At 43.7% G+C, this 18,127-nt stretch overlaps 1 protein-coding gene across 3 annotated transcripts in view; it reads right to left on the reverse strand.

Moving 5' to 3' along the window:
* lamc3 (laminin, gamma 3) overlaps positions 1-6,252 on the reverse strand; it is a 55,003-nt gene extending 48,751 nt beyond the window's left edge. For 2 of the 3 annotated variants that reach the window (XM_029837050.1, XM_011604701.2), the window contains exon 1: positions 3,635-3,764. In XM_029837050.1, coding sequence (XP_029692910.1) covers positions 3,635-3,735 — 101 coding nt within the window. In that variant the 5' untranslated portion in view covers positions 3,736-3,764. Of the gene's footprint in view, positions 1-3,634; positions 3,765-5,716 lie in introns of those variants that run through there. The other variant, XM_029837049.1, reaches the window with a different exon arrangement.
* Positions 6,253-18,127: the final 11,875 nt, after the last annotated feature.

Raw genomic sequence — 18,127 nt, forward strand, 5'->3', positions numbered from 1 at the left:
CTTTCTAATCTTCCCCATACCCGATCTGTCCGGTGCCGTGTGTACCCCCCACATCCTACTGCTGTGTTTATCATCCCAGCATTTGCCTGCATTCCCTCCAGAGACAGCTTTGCTTTGTTTGGAGAGGCAAAGGAAAACAGGAATGCCCCCCCCCCCCACCACCACCACACACGCCGGTGACCCAGATGGATCAGACAACAGTACAAAGCATTGCAACACATAAAACATTCAAAAACATTCTGCTGCATGAGACTGGAATGACAGACCAATAAAAGCTAATGAAGAACTATGTGAATATAGTTACTGCCACCATAGTGAATTATTAATGGCTGTCAGAGCAAAATGTTTGCGGTAATAATTTTTAATAGAGTCATAAAAAAAGAGCCAGCTAGAGAAAGGGTCCATCTGATCTGCTTTTTAAAGGGACGCTTTCCATCCTCAAAAGTTGCTGTGGACTTTGGCTAATTTATGGGGATAATTAAGGGTCAGTAGATGACAGATTAACGCTATTATAGGTGAAAAGTGTTAAAGTAGTGGCCACTGATTAACCATGTACATCCAAGGTAGTTTTCTGTGTTAACTGGACTGTTTCTCTTCTTTTGAAGACATTGTGCCTTCTATCCAGAAGGCTTCTTCAGTTCTGAACTCACTGGGGACAGAACTTGAATATAGCTCTTGTGGACCATCAGCATGCTAATGATCTGGGTGGTCACCTGGCACAACACAGACGTGCCACCTCTTCAGGTCAGGACTCAGCAGTCCACTTACACCTAAAGGAGAGGGGGCACTCCTTTGAGGACAGCCAAGTACGGGTACTGGCCAGAGAAGATTGCTAGTTTGAGAGGGGTGACAAGGAAGCCATCCATGTCAAATTGGAAAAACCGTCCTAAACAGAGGTGGTGGGCTGAGGCACTTCCTATTACCCACATGCAATGCAGTCCTCCACTCCTTCCAACAACAAACCAAATGTTCACACCATTTCAGGAGACCTGGTGACTCACCACCTTGTGATCCAGCAGACAAAGGGGAGACACACCAACTGAAACTGGGTGAACGACCCTACCAATGACTCCCAGGTGACCACCCAGATCGTTAGCATGCTAATAGTCCACAACGGCTATTTTCAAGCTCTGTCCCAAACGAGATCAGAACTGAAGAAGCCTTCTGGATAGAAGGTGAAATGTCTTCAAAAAAGAACGGTCCAGTTGACACAGAAACCTTGGATAATGATGACCTGGATGATTGAGAAACTACACAGACATCTTGAAACCATGTAAGGGTTTCAAGCTCTGGTGACAATTATCTGACGCCTACAGCCAGGGTCTGTATGAGGTTTCTGCCCTTTAAAAGAAGCTTTCCTTATCACTAGGATGTACTATGGGAATATCAGTCAGTTTATTAGTGACTGCAGTAAGAAAGAAACTATTCAGACACTGGAAGCTGCCCAGTCTGGCTCTTTTTCTAAGGGGAAAAAAGAAAGTTCAGATTATAAACACCTCCTCAGAATCCAGCACGACATTTACTTCCTGCTGAAAATCAATGATCTTCATTTGACAAGGGCTGCCCCCTTTAGAACTCTGGAGTCAGCCCAGAACAAACTCTGTAAAGTCACCAGCATGAGATTTACAACATCTGTCATCATTTTGTCCACATCATGTGATCCTTTGAAGCCCTCTCACCAGGAGGGACGGAGAGAAATTTGACCTCTTCAGAAAGTGGGTTCTTTCAACTTGTCACCGAAGTCCATGAAGAAAAGTGGGTTGTTTGTTATTCTGATTTACTCTTCAAAATACATGTCCCCTGAGCTGAGCTTTGTACCATTAGTACTCATATTTACATCTTTCTGTCAACAAGAAACTGATCCCGGAACATTAGTTGCTACTTGTTTCATCTGTCAATTTTCCTGTAATATTTTCCTCAACTATTTGCTTTATGCGTTTATAGGCTGAGGTACAACATTTACTTGCATTCCCACTCACTCCTTTTGCTGTAGGCGATGTGACCAGTAAGAGCAGCTGCACATAAATACATTTTTTATTTCACCTGGTACCTCAAAGGGCCACTGAAATACCGCTACTCCTCTAAAAATGTTCTTAACTGAAACTTGCATTCAGTTGGTATGCAGAACACTGCAATTATTGTACGATATTTTCTTCCATTTAATGGTTCTATGGAACCCTATTGTTTTGCCTATTCAGCCCACCCATTTCAAATGATCCTCAACAGTCACCCAACATTACGATTATCTTTGCCGCTGTTGTCATTGGGAGGTGAAAATACACCCCCCCAGAAAGGGACTGGTTTCATGTCTGCCTCATACTTAAGTGTCCTCGTTCTTTTTACTCTCCAGAGCGACAATACATTTTCTGCTGGCTTATTCATTGTTAATCTAGTTTTCCATCAAAAGCTGGTTCATAATATCAGAACACCAAATTTAACCCTCAAAGCCATCTCATGTGCTCGTAGCCCTTGTGATCATCATGTTCTTGTGCCGTGGATTTAGTGACCACTCTTTCAAACTCACATGGAGAACTATCAAAGATGTCTGATAACTCTTTTGCAGTCCCGATGCTTTTGTTCATGTACTGAAGAGCAGAATGAAAGAGAAGACAGATTGAAACCTACAGGGAATTGTTTTCAAACATTACAAAAATGATTGAGGATAACCTCTTTAACCTACATGAAGAATTACAATATTATGCCTTTGTAGTAATTTAGTGACAAAATGGAATGTAAAACCAATAACTTTAAAATTTACACAATTCTGTCCACCCTCCCCCACACACTGACCGTGGCAAACAAATGAAAGTGAGAAAGGTAATTTCATAGAGGGATTTGTATTTGTGCCTCGCACCATTAATCGGCATAATTTAATTCAGTTAAAGTGACAAATGTGCTGTTACTTCTTTGCGCTGTTTTCCGCTGCGTGGTAATGGGATAATGATGCTAATGGCTCAAGCTGCTCTCAGAAAAAAAGTTAGTGAAATGAGAAATGTTTTAAAATGCAAGTGTGCACAGAAGGAATACATGATTGAAATGAAATTGTAATCCTTTAAGATGCATTATCACCTAGCTGGTGAGACATGGTTATACATTTTTTTTTTTTTAATAGTGATTAATCTTATTTTAGCCACACTAGCAAGCTTTGCTAATCAAAGGTGTGCCTTTTACCCTTCTTACCCATTGAGTTTAATCCAAGACAACCCAGCCCACCAAAACTAATCTTTTCAGCTAGCTTTTCAGTGCAACATGCCCACAACGAAACTACTTATAATTAAGTTGAGCATCAAAATCAAACTCTGGGACAGGAACTTTCAATCCTTAAATCAGACACCCATTAGTTTCCCACGGAGCTCAGACAAAACATCTGAATAGCCTGGATAATGTTCAGGCTGAAGGAGGCTGCGTTGCTGCAGTTTATAATGATATTTGTGACGGGGCAAACACACAGCAAAATAAGTCGAAAGCCAAAAGGTTATTTTTATTTTCTGGAGGGGTTGCACTAGAGTGTACAAAATATATTTGCAGCTGTTATTTCCAAATCTGTCGGGGTCTGCATGAGCGAGCAGGACCTGATGTGGAACAAGCAGCGGGCAGCTCAGACAGTTGAAAAGTTTATTAGCAAAGTTCTTACCAAACAGGCAGAGAAATCCAGAACAGCAGACTGGGAGTCAGGAGTTGGTACCAACCAACAAAATGAACTAAACAGAACACAAGGGGAAAGCTGGGTGCCATAGCAACAACATTCTAGCACAGGATGGAAGGAGAAGCAGGTTTAAATATACCAGGAGACAATTGGATGCAGGTGAGACGCATGAGGGTAATTAGAGTTCGGCCAGGCAGAGAAAGGGAGGCAGGATGAGACACAGGTGAAACTGAAACAACAGCTAGGATCAAATGGCAGATCCTTTCCAGAAAAATTTTGTTTCTGAAATGGTTCTGACTGTATGGATCCCTACTGCCCCACTTCCTCATTCTCCCATTGTCATTCATTCACCTGCTCATTCACCCTTTCTGTACCTGAAATCCCTCCCTAGTTCCTCTAAGTGTCATATAGTAGAGGTGTTCGAATGTTAGCCATTCCATGGACGTCTGTATGTTCCTTCTGCCATTCTTCCTGTTACCCCTCACCGAGGTGCAATGCCTTGTGAGACACCTTGCTGTCCCAAGTCCATATAGGTCACATCTGATGCACACTTGATAAAATTGCGAGCTTGGGTTCCTACTTCGGCGCTGATTGAGAAATGAGCATATTGACAAGCTGTACACGGTGAACTCAATGTATCCCACAATACAGCCTGTACTTTTACAACTGTCCTTCCACGTGATGCTTTATGTTGTATTCTTACACTTTAACCGTTAGCCTTGACATGCTAGGCAGTTTTCAGATGTATGGATCCTACTTTTGTTCCAGACATAATCGCAGGAAATAAAGAAACATGTGCTGAGGCACAAACACACTTTTACTCACCCAGCGGTTAGGCAACAAGGTGCTTGAATTTGACAGGCTGCAGCCTTTATTTACTGGCTAACCTTCCTAGAACACCTAAAGCCACCTCTGTCAGCCCCCTGCCTACTGCTTTTCTCTTCAAATCCACTCTGAAACATAAATGAAATGCTCACACTGGTCCTGTTGTATAGTCCCAACAACAACTCCTGCTTTAAGTAATGAAATATACCATATAACTGTGTATAGGACTCTGAGCCCTGACTGTATTGTCAGAAAAAAAAGAGCACTAGAACATGCACGAGTTAAACAAAGAATTACTCACGATTTACACACAGTGTGCTGCAACCAAAGGAGAAATGTCAAATGTCGGTTTCATGTAGAAAAACCCACAATAAAGTCATTTCTTTAGTCTTGTCCCACATTTTAAATGCCATTGATTAGGCTGAAAAGAATCTTCAACCATTAATGCTTGCATTGGGCCACACTCATGAATAATTCTCTTTGAGTTAACTGTAGCTAAAGAAATGCTGGTAAAGTTAGCTGAGTCAATAAGTCTAAAAGAACGCCCGCAAAAGGATGGCACTAATTTCTTAAAAATACACATGACAAAATACACATGATCAGTTAAACACAGCAGTTTCCTCAAACTGATCACCTGATACTTGTTTGATGGGCGTATTTGTCTTTCTTGAAGCTCTGGCCGAGCCGTTGCCGTGTTGAGGCAGCTGGTCTTGGATGAGTTCACCGTCGACGCTCCGCGGCAATATGAGGCTTTGAAAAGTGGACGTCGGGCCAAAACCGGCCCATCACTCACTTGCTATCTGGGCGCGTCAGATGCGACTGTGTGTCTTCCTCATCCGCTTTGAGCGACACTGAGCTGTCAGACATACCCCCATGGCCCAACGCTTGCAAGCTCTCCAAGTCTGAGCCAAAAACTCTCGACACAATACTAGTCAGGGCCTCGGCTGAATAATACAAATTGCATTTCTAAACGCGCCCTGACAAAGTCTTTAATGTGAATTGGCTGCCAATGTACAAAGTCTAATTCGCATAGCGAAGGGAAATGAAAAAGTAATGACTTTGAAACTTAATTTGTGTGAAGAAAACTGTGAAATCCCTTCTTGAGAAATAATCTGCTTTAAAAGCACAACTGGTCTTTATGCCATATTCCAGGATACAGTAAATGTAGTGCACAAGATAAGTTTTTAGCATTTAGCGTAAAAACAACTCCCAACATTCACAAGCTGACCAAATCTGTGGTCTTACCTAGGTGCAGGGTGAGGTTTACAGAATTCGGGTGCTGGATGCCAAAATACATGGATTGGCTCTGCCACCAGGTGCTCTCCTCATTCCTGTGGAAGTCCGTCAGGAGGGGGGCGTTGTGACTGCGCTCCGGGTCCGCTGCGTCGCACTGGTGGCAGGAGCGCGTTGACCCCGTCTGCATGCAGAATTCCTCAGGCGGGGAGCCGCACACATTCGATACCACCACGGTGCGATTGAAGGCGATGTTCTCAAACTTGGGCATGCAGCGGCTCGGGGTGCCCTCCTCGTCATAGCAAGCGTCCATGGCCGCTCGGACGAGGAGGTGGCAGCTGAGATGAAGGGCGAGGAGAAAGCAAAGGACAGGAGACCCCAAAGCAAAGGTTGTATCCATGCTGACCCTTTCGTGCAAGCTTGGGGTCAGACTCAATGTGCATGAAGCTGCAAAAAAGTAATCCAACAGGGGAGAGGAAGTCTGATCTGGAAGCTGTCTTCGACTCGCTGTGAAGTCTCCAACATGTGTTCGCCCTCTGTGGAGTGGAATGAAGTTTGTGCAGGAAGTCTTCTCATCAGGAGCAGCGTGAGGCAGACAGAGGAGGGCCAGGGTTGGGGGTGGGGGCCGGAGGGCAGGAGGAGTTTATGAAAACCTCCCCACCTGCTGGCCAGCGTAAACACAGCAGCGGCACTAACTTCACAATGTAATGATTTTTCCTGATGAAGGTGAAAAACGGGGAAGCATTAATATGGTGATAAATGCAGCAGACAGTCGGCCCCGCGGTGGGACACCCTGGCAAACGCGGACACCAGTGATTCACAGACGAGTGGAGGTGCTAAAACTGTCGAGATGATTCCAGCTGCTGGGTCTGATCTTCATAAAAGGATGACAGCAAGTCAATGGTTTCTATAAAACAGACAGAAGCAGATATGGCAGTGCTCCTCAGCTCGCTGGGGCCAGGTTCTTACGAAAGGTAGGTGCGTAAGTTTCTTTGCGCTCGTTGAGGTCAAGAACAGCCACGTACCTGAACAATTTCTTTATGCTTACAAGAGATCCAGGGATATTTTTTCAGGATGTTCTTGATAAGTTCTGGGGGTAAATGAAAGGTAACACACCTCAAGTCCAGCAAATGTCAGCAATTACCTCACTTTGACATTTTTCCAAAATGGCTGCCTGCTGCTTTCATAATTACTAACAGTGAAATAAAAAGAAGGGCAATCAGCTGAAAAGCTCAAATTCAGTCCACACTTGCAAGAAAGTCATTCAACTTTTAATAACGTGGTGCTTTTGCACAATTTCAGTCGCTTGGGTGGAAAAAAACATTTGAAATGAGCCCAGAAGAACTGGAAAGAGATGGGAAAAGACACTTGGCGAGGAGAGGAGGCTGTACGTTTATGTTCCCAGTGGGATTTACGGCAAAGGCTTTCCCATAGCTCTTTCTGATTGCTTTGATTTATTAAAGCCCCATCAACTCTAACATGGGGATGTTGTAAAAAGCCACATCAATTTAGGATAAAATCCCTGGCTGGCTTTAGATGAGCACGTTTCCGCTCAGCCATTTGTGAACCGGTCATTATTTCATAAATATGGAGGTCCTGGGGTTTTTATTCATCGAGAAAGTTCATTATTGTGCCACTATTCAAGAACACAAATGCTGAAAGAGACAACCACATTTTCCCCACCATCTATTTTAAAATGACCGATGAAGGAACGAGCAGTCTGCATTTTTCTTGAGGGCACCTGCAGATGAATCTGCCTTCTGCGGGTGCATTAAATTGGTGTGGCGCCCGAGATTCATCTTAACAGAATAATGATTTGGGCTTCACGTGACACAGTATTAATCTACCAAAGCATTTTTTTCTACAAGAAATAAAGTCACATGTTTGACTTCAAAGTGTTGGCTAATATATCGACCAGCTGTTTAACCTCAGTCTGAAACCTGCGAGAATGCGATCCCCCCCTTCCCCCACCCCGGGGTTTTGCAGTTGCCAGGACCCCCTGCTGTTTTGCAGTCACTCAGATTTCTCAAAAACACACATTTGCTTGTGATACTGGCAAACGGGTGTTGTCAAAAATCCCGCTGTTGTCTTCATAGAAACAAGCTCCGGTTGAGAGACACACGTCACTTGTAGTTTCACGTCACCAAGGACTCCCGTCACATTCTGTCAGCTGGAAAAAAAGATCTCAGGTTGTGTGGCGGCGCTGAAATCTCTCCAGCATTTCAAGTGCAGTTGCAGCTCTGTTTATGCTAACTTACCCCACTGTAACCCTTTTTTTCTTCACCCTTAAAGTCTTTCTATCTGATGCTTTAATGTGCAATCCTGCGCCTTCTTGTCCCCCAACCCCCTCGTGCATTCCACAATCATCTGCGCTCTCCCAGATCTTTTAGCCTCTCACCTGACCACCTTTGATGCCGCAGCGCTGCAGCTGAGTCTGGATCTGAAGCTTGTTGATCTCGCACTAGATGCCATGGCCTCCCTATTGTTTTCATGATGACACAATGTCTCAGTGATGAGTGGGGCTTTAAAACAGCGATCTGATGTCACAGCTGCCAGCGCTCCACTTAGCAATGCAGAGAAGGGCTGCCACATCTGCCGGCGACATGCTAGCTGACAAACTAATGAGCGCCGCGCGGCTGCCATGTAGTCATCAAAATTTACTGGCGTCTCACACTTTAACACAGTCAAGGTCCCCTCGAAGCAACGTAGCAGCTCCGTTGATGTTGTGATGCCGACAATTTGACAAAGCTGAAATGTTAAAAACAAGTGCTAATCATGCTAATCCAAAATGGCTTGAGAAAATGTAAATTTGGAATTTAAAAAAAGGCCATTCAAAGAATCCCCAAGTTGAGCCCAAACTGAAAATGTAGGTGAGCCCTTCTGTCCTATTCTAAGAAGAGGTTTCTGTTTGTTTGTTTGTTTGTTTGTTTGTCTTTAAAGCCCAAGATAGACTGGAGCAGTGCTGTCAAAGGCCCCCATTTCATCTGAGATTTGACATAATTACATTAAAATTATAATTCTTTAATGATAAAGTGGAAAAGACCCTCTTATCTGTCTGCCATGCACCCAGCTAAAAAACCAAGTTGTTTTATTTGCTCCACAGTTTAATTATTAGTTGCTTTTTCAAAAAAGGGGCTTCGCTAAAGAAGAACTGCTCTGACAATTACCTAAGACATTAATCCCGTCCACTGGGCTCATCTGAATGTTCCTCACATGCTGGATTTCATTTCCACAAATATATATATATTTTTTTTTTCACAGCACAATTTGCTCTTTTAATTTCGCCTCCCATAATTAGACTTACAGTAGTTTGTTTGCGCTTGTGTTTAGGGGAATAACGTTCCCCGTGACTGTGAGGCCTCGCAGCTTTGGGAGAGTGTCCCACACCTTATTTTTCATACATACCCCCACCACTATTATTGCTTTACACTCTCCAAACACCATTTTTCTCTCAGTACAAACGCTGCAGAAGACTCATCCTCACTTAAATGCGGCTCATTCCCAATTGTGATAGCGGGGGGGGTGGGGGGGTCAGAGCAAATCCCACTGGGTGAGTAGCACCAGTCCATCAATGATGAGGAAGTGTTTCACCAGATCCTTGTGTTAAAAATAAGAGTAAAGGGAATCGTAAATCAGCATTTGCCCTCTCGACCACCTACGCGTTGCTCTAAGTCAGCATTCACACCCCGCCGGCGCCGACCGCCTTGCGCTCTGCCACCTGCTCATTCAGGTGGACTCGCAGGCCCAGTACTCAGCATTTCAATTCTTCAGGCAGTTGGCGTGTTTTCATTTCTCAAAGAAAGTTGGATGGAGTTTCACAGAGCTGCAAAGGACGGTGACCCTTCCACCCCCGGAGCCGCCTGAAATTAAACCAACATCTCTTTCAACTTGGATGTGAATTGTTTCCGGTAGTTTGGTGAAAGCCGTTTTATTTCGACCTTTGACCTTAACCAGAAATAAAATTTAGGCCTTTTAATATCCAGTTGGACCCAAATGACCCATTTAAAAACCTTAATTTGAGCTTTTGTCTTGCAGCAGCTATTAAAGTCATCAGCAATAATATGACTTCATCACATTGTTTAACTCGACACCAAGCTCGGTCATGATGAGACTTTTGCGTGGTTGTGGTCATCGTTCATTCAATAACTGAATGTAAAAGTGGAGCAGCTCCACCTCTTCTTTGATTGCACGTCGAATTGTCGGCACCTGACGAAATTGCTCTTTCATCTTGTCGCCCGCATTCATCTTCAGCAGGAAGAATAACGTCATAAAATCAGATTTTTCCTCATTAGAGTCAACGCCAATCGCATCATTCCCCGTGTTAATTTCCGTATTAGACACCAAAGCCTGTTAAGTTTGACAAATCACACGAGCCAACTGTCACATCATCGAAGCTGAAATGATTCCATATGTCAACTCACAAAGCCTTTCTGAGATCAAAGCAGGTTCCCCTGGTAAAATCACAAGAAAGACGGTGACACCTACACAAATGTACGACGTTATTTTTGTCGTATTGCCACGGCTACCTATATTTTGATATTCTAAAGTCTTTGTTCATCTTTTTTCTTGACTCACTTCTCTTCTTGCACCCCTCGACAACTTTTTATTAGCAGCCACATGGTTATTTGACAGCTTTATAAGCGATGATATTGTTGTTACAATTATTATCGTGCTCTTATCCGCCACTCTGCTAGACACGTGTTGGCCACGCCTCACTTTTAATGGCTGCGACCTCAGATTTTTTAAATAAACGGGGAAATGTGGGCGCTTATATTGTGGTCCTGCAAATTTGACCTTGTCACTCGCCCACACATGCCAATAATTGTAATGCAACATTACGCTGCCCTTTTCCACTCTTTGCAATTATTTTCTGCCATTAGCAGCATGGGAGGTGCAAAGCAGCCGATAGCGCAAGGCTGACAGTGTCCTCTAAATGGGGTTAGCCGTACTGCACATCCACTGGTGCTTTGCTCATTTAATAGCAGAGAGAGGCAAAGACGTAGGCAGGGAGGGTAGACGACAGAGAAAAAGTCAACACAAGCGGACCGGACACACGGATGAAGCTGAAGTAGCGGTAGCTGGTGGCTAACTTCTGATGCAGATGGCCGCACTAGCCTAATAGCAGACATCTTACAGTGATGGTGAGAGTAACCAAGGGCACTGAGGTGCTGCCAATGCAAATATAGATCTCACTGATACTCTTGTAGCCCGGTTTTATCATGATTACTCTTCTGGGCCTTGACCCAAGTGGTGAAAACCTCGAGGAAGCAAATCTTTTCACCTCATACTGGCCATATGTAAATGGCCATGACTTCTAAAAGTGAGGCTGCCTGAGCTCTGAGCCCGATCAGCATGAAGGATTACAGTTCAAAGCATAGAGTGGTTAAGTACTGGGACGACCGAAACGTCCCATTTACATCCGAGCGATCCAACTTAACGATCATTTCAAAGCAGGAAGTATGAGATTATTGGGGGAAGCATTAGTCTTAATGTCCAGGATGTTGTTATTCCTTTTCATGTGTTGCTTCGCGCCCTCTGATTCCCACGACACAGCGTCTAATTACATTTTTGTGGCAGCCATTTGTGAACTAATGGTTTTTCTCATTGACCTCTACGAGGCGTATCGCAGTGTGGTGGCCGCCATTATCCCGGGGGAGCAAAAACGTGGCCGTCGCACATCTAATTCCCCTCTTTTCTTGATCTAAATGTGGCTGTTTCCGCTCTTATTCCTAAAGTGTTTCCCCGCGTCTCGCAGGCGGGGATGCATGCTTGAACTGCGTGTTTTAAAAGAGAACTGAATGTTTTAAAGCGGTTCACGCTTGTGCTGCAGTGATGTGCTCACGAGAACACGAAGGGGCAAACACACACGCAAAGTGTAATTGTGCATCTGGTTAAACGACTGGAGGGTTTTTCGGCTGCAGTGGGATCTGAACTGTGGTCTCAGAGGTCAAACGGGTTCAACTTGACACAGCAAAAAAAGCTGTTGCAGTGGGCCGTTAGCTTTAGCGCGCAGCAGCACTTCAGTGGATTCGGTCTGAAAATGCATCGGAAAAATAAATGCATAAATGCATAAATGCAAAATAAATCATTCCCCCCAAGATCTTATTTGTTAACATAACAATGCACCACAGCACAGCACAGAAACCATGTAGTGAATAGCAATAAATGTAACAATTTGAATACTTTAGAATCTCTACACGGAGCAGCTTTAATGCCATTTTCTCCTGCTGAGATGACTTGTTTCGTCACCTTTACCTGTGACAGGATGGCTATAAAGAGGTCATTTATTGATTGATGTGAAAATGTGTCTTACTGCACGTCTTAGATTCTACGCAATTTGATTAAGAGGAATGTTTGCAGCACAGCCCCTGGTAACAACCTCTACCTGCAATTAGTGATACTCTGGAGGAAATTAGGGTTTAATGGTAAACATACGCATCTCCGAGACGTCAAAGGTGACCTGAAAGTAATTGATTCCCCAGCCTCAGAAATACGGACAGAGGTTTACTGCAGGCTATAAAAACACCAGCGCATGCACGAGATAGATAAATAAATAGACAGACTTTATTTGTCATTTAGGTTTACATCAGAATGACATTTGGGCGCAATGGCTCAGAGCGCAGCAGGAAAAAGGACAGAGGCGTACAAAAATAGAACAAATATACATATAATTTGTTTGTGGAGGTTATAGCAGCTAAGGAAATTGAGAAAAAGGACAGATCTTAGTTGATTTAAAAAAAAAAAAATCAACCTTTTTGTCCGTATTGAACGGACTCACGGTGGGCGTCGTGGGCGATTTTAGCCGCCGCAAACTTCGGATAAGAGCGTTGTGCAAAAGGCACACTTGTGATGATCTAAGCACTTCTGCAGCCTGAATCATTAGGGGCGCTGCGCTGAGTCGAGCCTGAGCCGAGGACAGCCCGGGCATTTATCAGCATGCGTTCTCACACTCGCTGATATTCCACAAACAACATTAGCGCTGCTGTCTTAGCCGTTCCTTCACGTCAGCCTCTCCAACACTAATCACACTGTCCACAGCCTGTTTGCTGCCAGTCAGGCTAAATGGCTATTTCGATTGTTTAACAATTGTAATTTCTGTTTATATCCTTTACATGATTCCACACCTATACCTTTATGCGCAATGGGTGCAAAACAAGAAGTCAAGGTCGGGTCGTGTTTTTCCCGTCCTGCTGGATGTTTCCTTGAGTTGACAGCAGGAAGATGAAAGAAAACCAGCGCACAATAAGGCGGCGAACGGCTTCGGAGAGGAGCAGCGGCGATAATCCTCAGCTCTGTAGCGCATTGAATACTTGTCATCTGGATTTCTGACATATGAGGCAGTGTCACGACGGTGTCGCGCTTCTGTGTTATTGCTTCCATATACTGATATCACGGTTTTCCACGCGGCCTAAAAAAAGGTAGGAAAAGAAAACCGCTGCAACCTCAGCGAGAGAAACAGACGGGGGACTCGGATCCAGAACGGACTGACATGAAATAAATGTTCTCTCTTTTTTTTCCTCCCCTTTTTTGTAAACAAAAATAGCAGAAATACAATATGGAAAAACCGGTGTGACAAACGAGGGAACTGGCAGCTTTTCGATGCCCCAGTTTTTCCCAAAACATGATGAAAAATAGACAGATAAATAAATAAGACTGCAGCTTTGGTTTGAGGGGTCCAATGAAATAGATTTGCATCAAAGTTGCTCACTGTTTGTTTTAGCATCAGAGGCTCTGCAGGAAAGCTTGATCATTTATTGAAATACATCGGATTTTCCAAAAAGGAAGGAAAAAGTTGAAGGTGACTCAACAAGGGAAAACAATCTCACAATAGAATTTATTGAGTTTGGATGACCTTTGACCTCACCGTTTGCTGTACAGAAACTAGATCCTTGCAAGAAACCGACTATTTTTTTTTTTTTTTTTTAAAAGCTCTATATACTCTTTAATGTTTAATCAATATCCTTTAGCTGTGGTTGGCCTAATTTAGTCTTGAGGTCATTCACAACAGGTATCTCATTAAGCTGCTTACCGGCTAATACTTTCCGAATAATTTACAATGCACCACACACGTCTTAGCATTTTCGCTAGTTTATTGAAATGAGGTTCTTTTCTGTGGGGTTAAAAGGAGGATTATATTAATTTATTTTGTATTGTTACAGTAACCAGCATACTTCTCTGTGCCTGAAAACACGCTGAGTCAGCTGGTTATTGGAGGAGGTGGGGCTAGAGCTGGAGCACGAGAAGCTAGCTGAATCAGAAACAGATTTTTCGGTGGAGTTGCTTTTAGAGTTTACCCGCGAGTCAAATGGCTCTCGCTGTATACATCCCACAATCTTCTGTTGCTCTTATCAAAAGGAGATAGCCTATCAGCTTGTCTAATTCTGAGAACAGGTTTTGTCATTGATTTACTCAGATTTCAGAAATCCTCTGCTTTAAGCTTTTATTTGCTTTGAACTATTTCAGGTTCCAGCCTTGGCTTTTTATTTTCAGGTTTCCAAGCAGCAGCTTCTGACTGCTTTGTCCGCCCCGGCTTTATTTCCCCCAGAAAATTGCACAGAACAGGACCAATTTGTGCTTCTAGTTTTTCTGCCAAACACTTAAAGCAGTTTTGCACAGGATGGACTACACTACATTTACTAGAAGTACCCTCCTAGAAAACAAATGATTGTTCCCTGAAACTCTGTTTTGATGGGACGCCTTGGAACCTGCACCAGGGTAGAACCTGTACAGAGCAGCTGGATCTTTTTGGCTCAGTATGGTGATGTGGTAAAGGAAGAGTACATCTTGATTTGACTTGTTTCCATTTGGAGGTTTATAAGGGAAGGCATGCATAGAGTGACATCCCAGCTAGACAATCAGTGAAGAAGAACGCAATGTGATGAGGGTCTGATGCACACTGAAATTAGCCCCTTTCACACATGGAGAGAATCCCTCAGCTGCAGTCTGCAGAAAATGATGACACCAAGAGAAAGAGCAACAGCGAGAGAGAGAATCTAAAGGATAAATGAATACCATGTACAGCAAACTAGGCGGTTGTGTTCAGTGGAAACGCTGCACAGGACGACAGAATCAAAGTCCTACGAGGTCCATCTGTATCTGACCAGATTGTCCTGCCTGAAGCATGAATACGAGCGATGCAGGAGCTAAAGTTCCACCTGTATCAAAGTATTTTAGAGTGTTGGACTGAACATCAACTGCAGTTTGACCGGAGGCCAAATCACAAAAAGCATATTGTGTCCATCCCATCTTTGCGCATGATTGTGCACTATTGGCACGTGCTTAAACACTGAACAGAGATATTCAGCTGGCGTTTGGTCAAGGACATATTGCTGGATAAAAGGAATAAATTCTCCTTTTTCTCTCCCTGACTGAAGAAATGGAACCCTGGTCACCCAGGATGAAAGTAGCCAAGTGTGCCCTTACTAAAATACAACTTTTCCCTACTTAATAGCATATTTCCACTGCTCTGCTCTGCCTCTAATGATTCCGGTCCTATCAGGTTTCGCTCTGCCCCGACACCACATCCTTACCGTCTCACTTCAGCGGTCTTTGACTTCCTGCGTCATCGTTAATGTTTTTTTCTTTGGGCCCACATTTACCTGATCAGTCCTCTCACCTCCCTCTGTAGCCCCCTCAGTGCGGCTCCTCCACCAACAGGCCATCACATGAAGGTAAAGATCTCCTTGAACCTTTTTTTGGGATCTCATTATTCTTGTCAAGGCTCAGCTGCGAAACGGACGGGCGGCAGAATCTCATGGCAGCGACTTCAGGCCACTCAGGATGGTGGTGAAATCAACTTGAGGTTCCGCCCTTGTTCTTCTCACCTCTGTGGTTCCTCCTGACCTTCACTGGCTGTGTCACTGTCTTTCTTTGATTTTTCTCTTCTGCCCAGTTCCATTCATTACTGTCCACACAAATGGCTTTTGTCAGAAATTAGTTATTATGACACACTGTCATTACATTCCATGTCCATTTTTTTTTTTTTTTGGGATGGGTCTCATTAAATCAAGAGTATTGCACTCTGAAACCATCCATCCATCAATCGTTCCATCCAATTAACTACACTGAGCTTTTGTAGGAGGTCAGAGAGGTCACAGAACAACCCAGGTAAGAGACATGTTGTCCCGCTGGCAGTGCTATATCACAGTCGCTGCACACAAAAGTGTCCTTGGAAAAATTATTGAACTATAAATTGTGTGAATAATAGCCGTCCGAGCATTGGGGCTCATTTGCTTTTGTCGGTTTGTGGGAATAACTCCATGATTCTGCACTAACCCAAGAATTCATTTTTCAGTTGTCTGCTGCTTCTTCCTAATCAGGGTCACAGAGGAGCTGCCGGGAATGCACCCCGGAGGGGTCGCCGGTCCAACACACATCATCCATCACACAATTTAGAGTCCGTTAGAAATAAATCAAGGCGTATGTTTTTGGAGGGCAAAAAAATGGACAAAGAAAAGCACTGGTAATATGATTACATATTTCATAATGATGTTGTAAATGAGCAAACAAACCCGGTTACAATGACCGAAACACCCACAACCTGCACATTATCAGGATAATTGTTCTTGGCCTGCCAGTGCTTCTCATTATAATGCATTAATTAACAGCGACTGCTCATTCTGGAGACACTAATTTATATTTAATGTCGTGTTGACATGAAGTAGATAAACAGTAAATACTGAATCTGCTGCACACCAGTTGTTGGTTTTCCACATAGTCAGCGTATCGAACAACGTGCAGAAAAAAGTATCTTCTGAATAAAACATATAGCGTGGATGAGTCTTCGGGATGATAAACTGGTAGCCCAGCTGGGGTGTTTAGCGTGGAGCTGGTTTCCAGCAGTCGTGCTGGATAATGTCATCCATATGACAGTGTAAGATAAGGTCACCGTTAATGTGCAAAGCTGAATCATAATATCAACTCACAGGAACTAATAAGCAGGCTGGTAACTCAAAGGTCAACGGGGCGGAAGCGGAGATAAATAATGTTAGTTCCGTTCTTGAGGTAAATGTTGGCTTCTGAGTGTGAGCTGCTGCGCTGGCGGAGCCTAGATCTCCGTTATCTGGGTCTCTTCTACAATAGTCCAACACAGAAAAGCCTTTTTTCTTGATTTTTTTTGACGTAGGATAGCAATATTTGTGTTTCCTGCTGCAGATCATAAAGAAACTATTGCTAGTATCAATTGTGACTAGAACACTCAAATTAGTGGCCATATATCAGTCCAACAGGATGATTCACGACTCGGTAGGCTTAAATGGAGGGTATTTTTCAATAGCCTTTCAATTTCCCATCTAATTTGTTTTAGTTTGCAATGCAGATGCCAGAATAAGTGGAGGCGGCCGCATGCTGTATGGCACAAAACACGGCGAGGAATAAATAATTGATTTCATATTTTAAAAAAACACCATAAAACCATCATTTCCATAGTTGCAGTGATATAGTTCACAACGCAGGATGCCTCTTTGCTTATTCATCGTGCCATGAATATTAAACACATCTTCACCAGATGCTGACAAATGCAATTTGTTTTTCCAATTTGACCTTTAGGTCTGATCACAGGCGTTTTAATTTAAGAGGCAATCAAGCTGGATTGCGCAACAGGGAGCCATCTGGGTTGGGCCCAGTTGTTGGGACGCATGCATGTGGGACATGTGGACCACCATAGTTATTGCCCACTTGTGTAATGGACGTTCAACAATGTTTGCCTTTGACTGTAAAATGTCTCGTTGAGCTCATTTTGGACACTCAGTGTTAAACGAATGCACAACGATCTCTGAAAATAACCGCCGCATCTTCCACCAAATGCAAACATGGTATATAAGTGTGACAAAACACGTCGATTACTGTCAGACAACACGGCTCCGCAGCGCCGCATAATGGCTCCTGTCTCCGACGCTGACATTTTCGTTCCCGTATTTTGATGTCCTCTCCCCCAATTTGGCCCTCGAGCTCTGAGCCCCCGCCCCCACGCACCCCCCATCACCCCACCCCCCCTCGCCCCCCAATTGGAGGCGTGCAAGGATCGACCGAAACATTCAAGTAGAGTAACGAGGACGGCGGTGCTCTCTTGACATCGTGTTTCCAAGAAGCATGTTTTGATCGAGTGTGGAGAGCGCGCACGCATATCAAAAAGGAGCATTACTGCACGTCAGGCATAACAAATGCTTTGTTTGGACGGACAGGTCCCTTTGTCTTCCTGTAGACAGCAGTGGCATCCATATAAACTGATAGAGGAGACATGCAGGGTTTTTAAGATAGATATGACAGGCTAGGAAAAGCAATACAGAAAAATGAAGCCGGCAACATAAAAAGTGACTGGCAGAGCTCAGATTTATGCTTGTTTCTTATTTACACCGTTCTCATGTATCAAACAGATGAGTTATGTTAAAACAAACTCATTATAGGGTGTTAGCGCTGATTACA

The sequence above is a fragment of the Takifugu rubripes genome, chromosome 6, assembly GCF_901000725.2.
Source record: "Takifugu rubripes chromosome 6, fTakRub1.2, whole genome shotgun sequence".
Classification (NCBI taxonomy): Eukaryota; Metazoa; Chordata; class Actinopteri; order Tetraodontiformes; family Tetraodontidae; genus Takifugu; species Takifugu rubripes.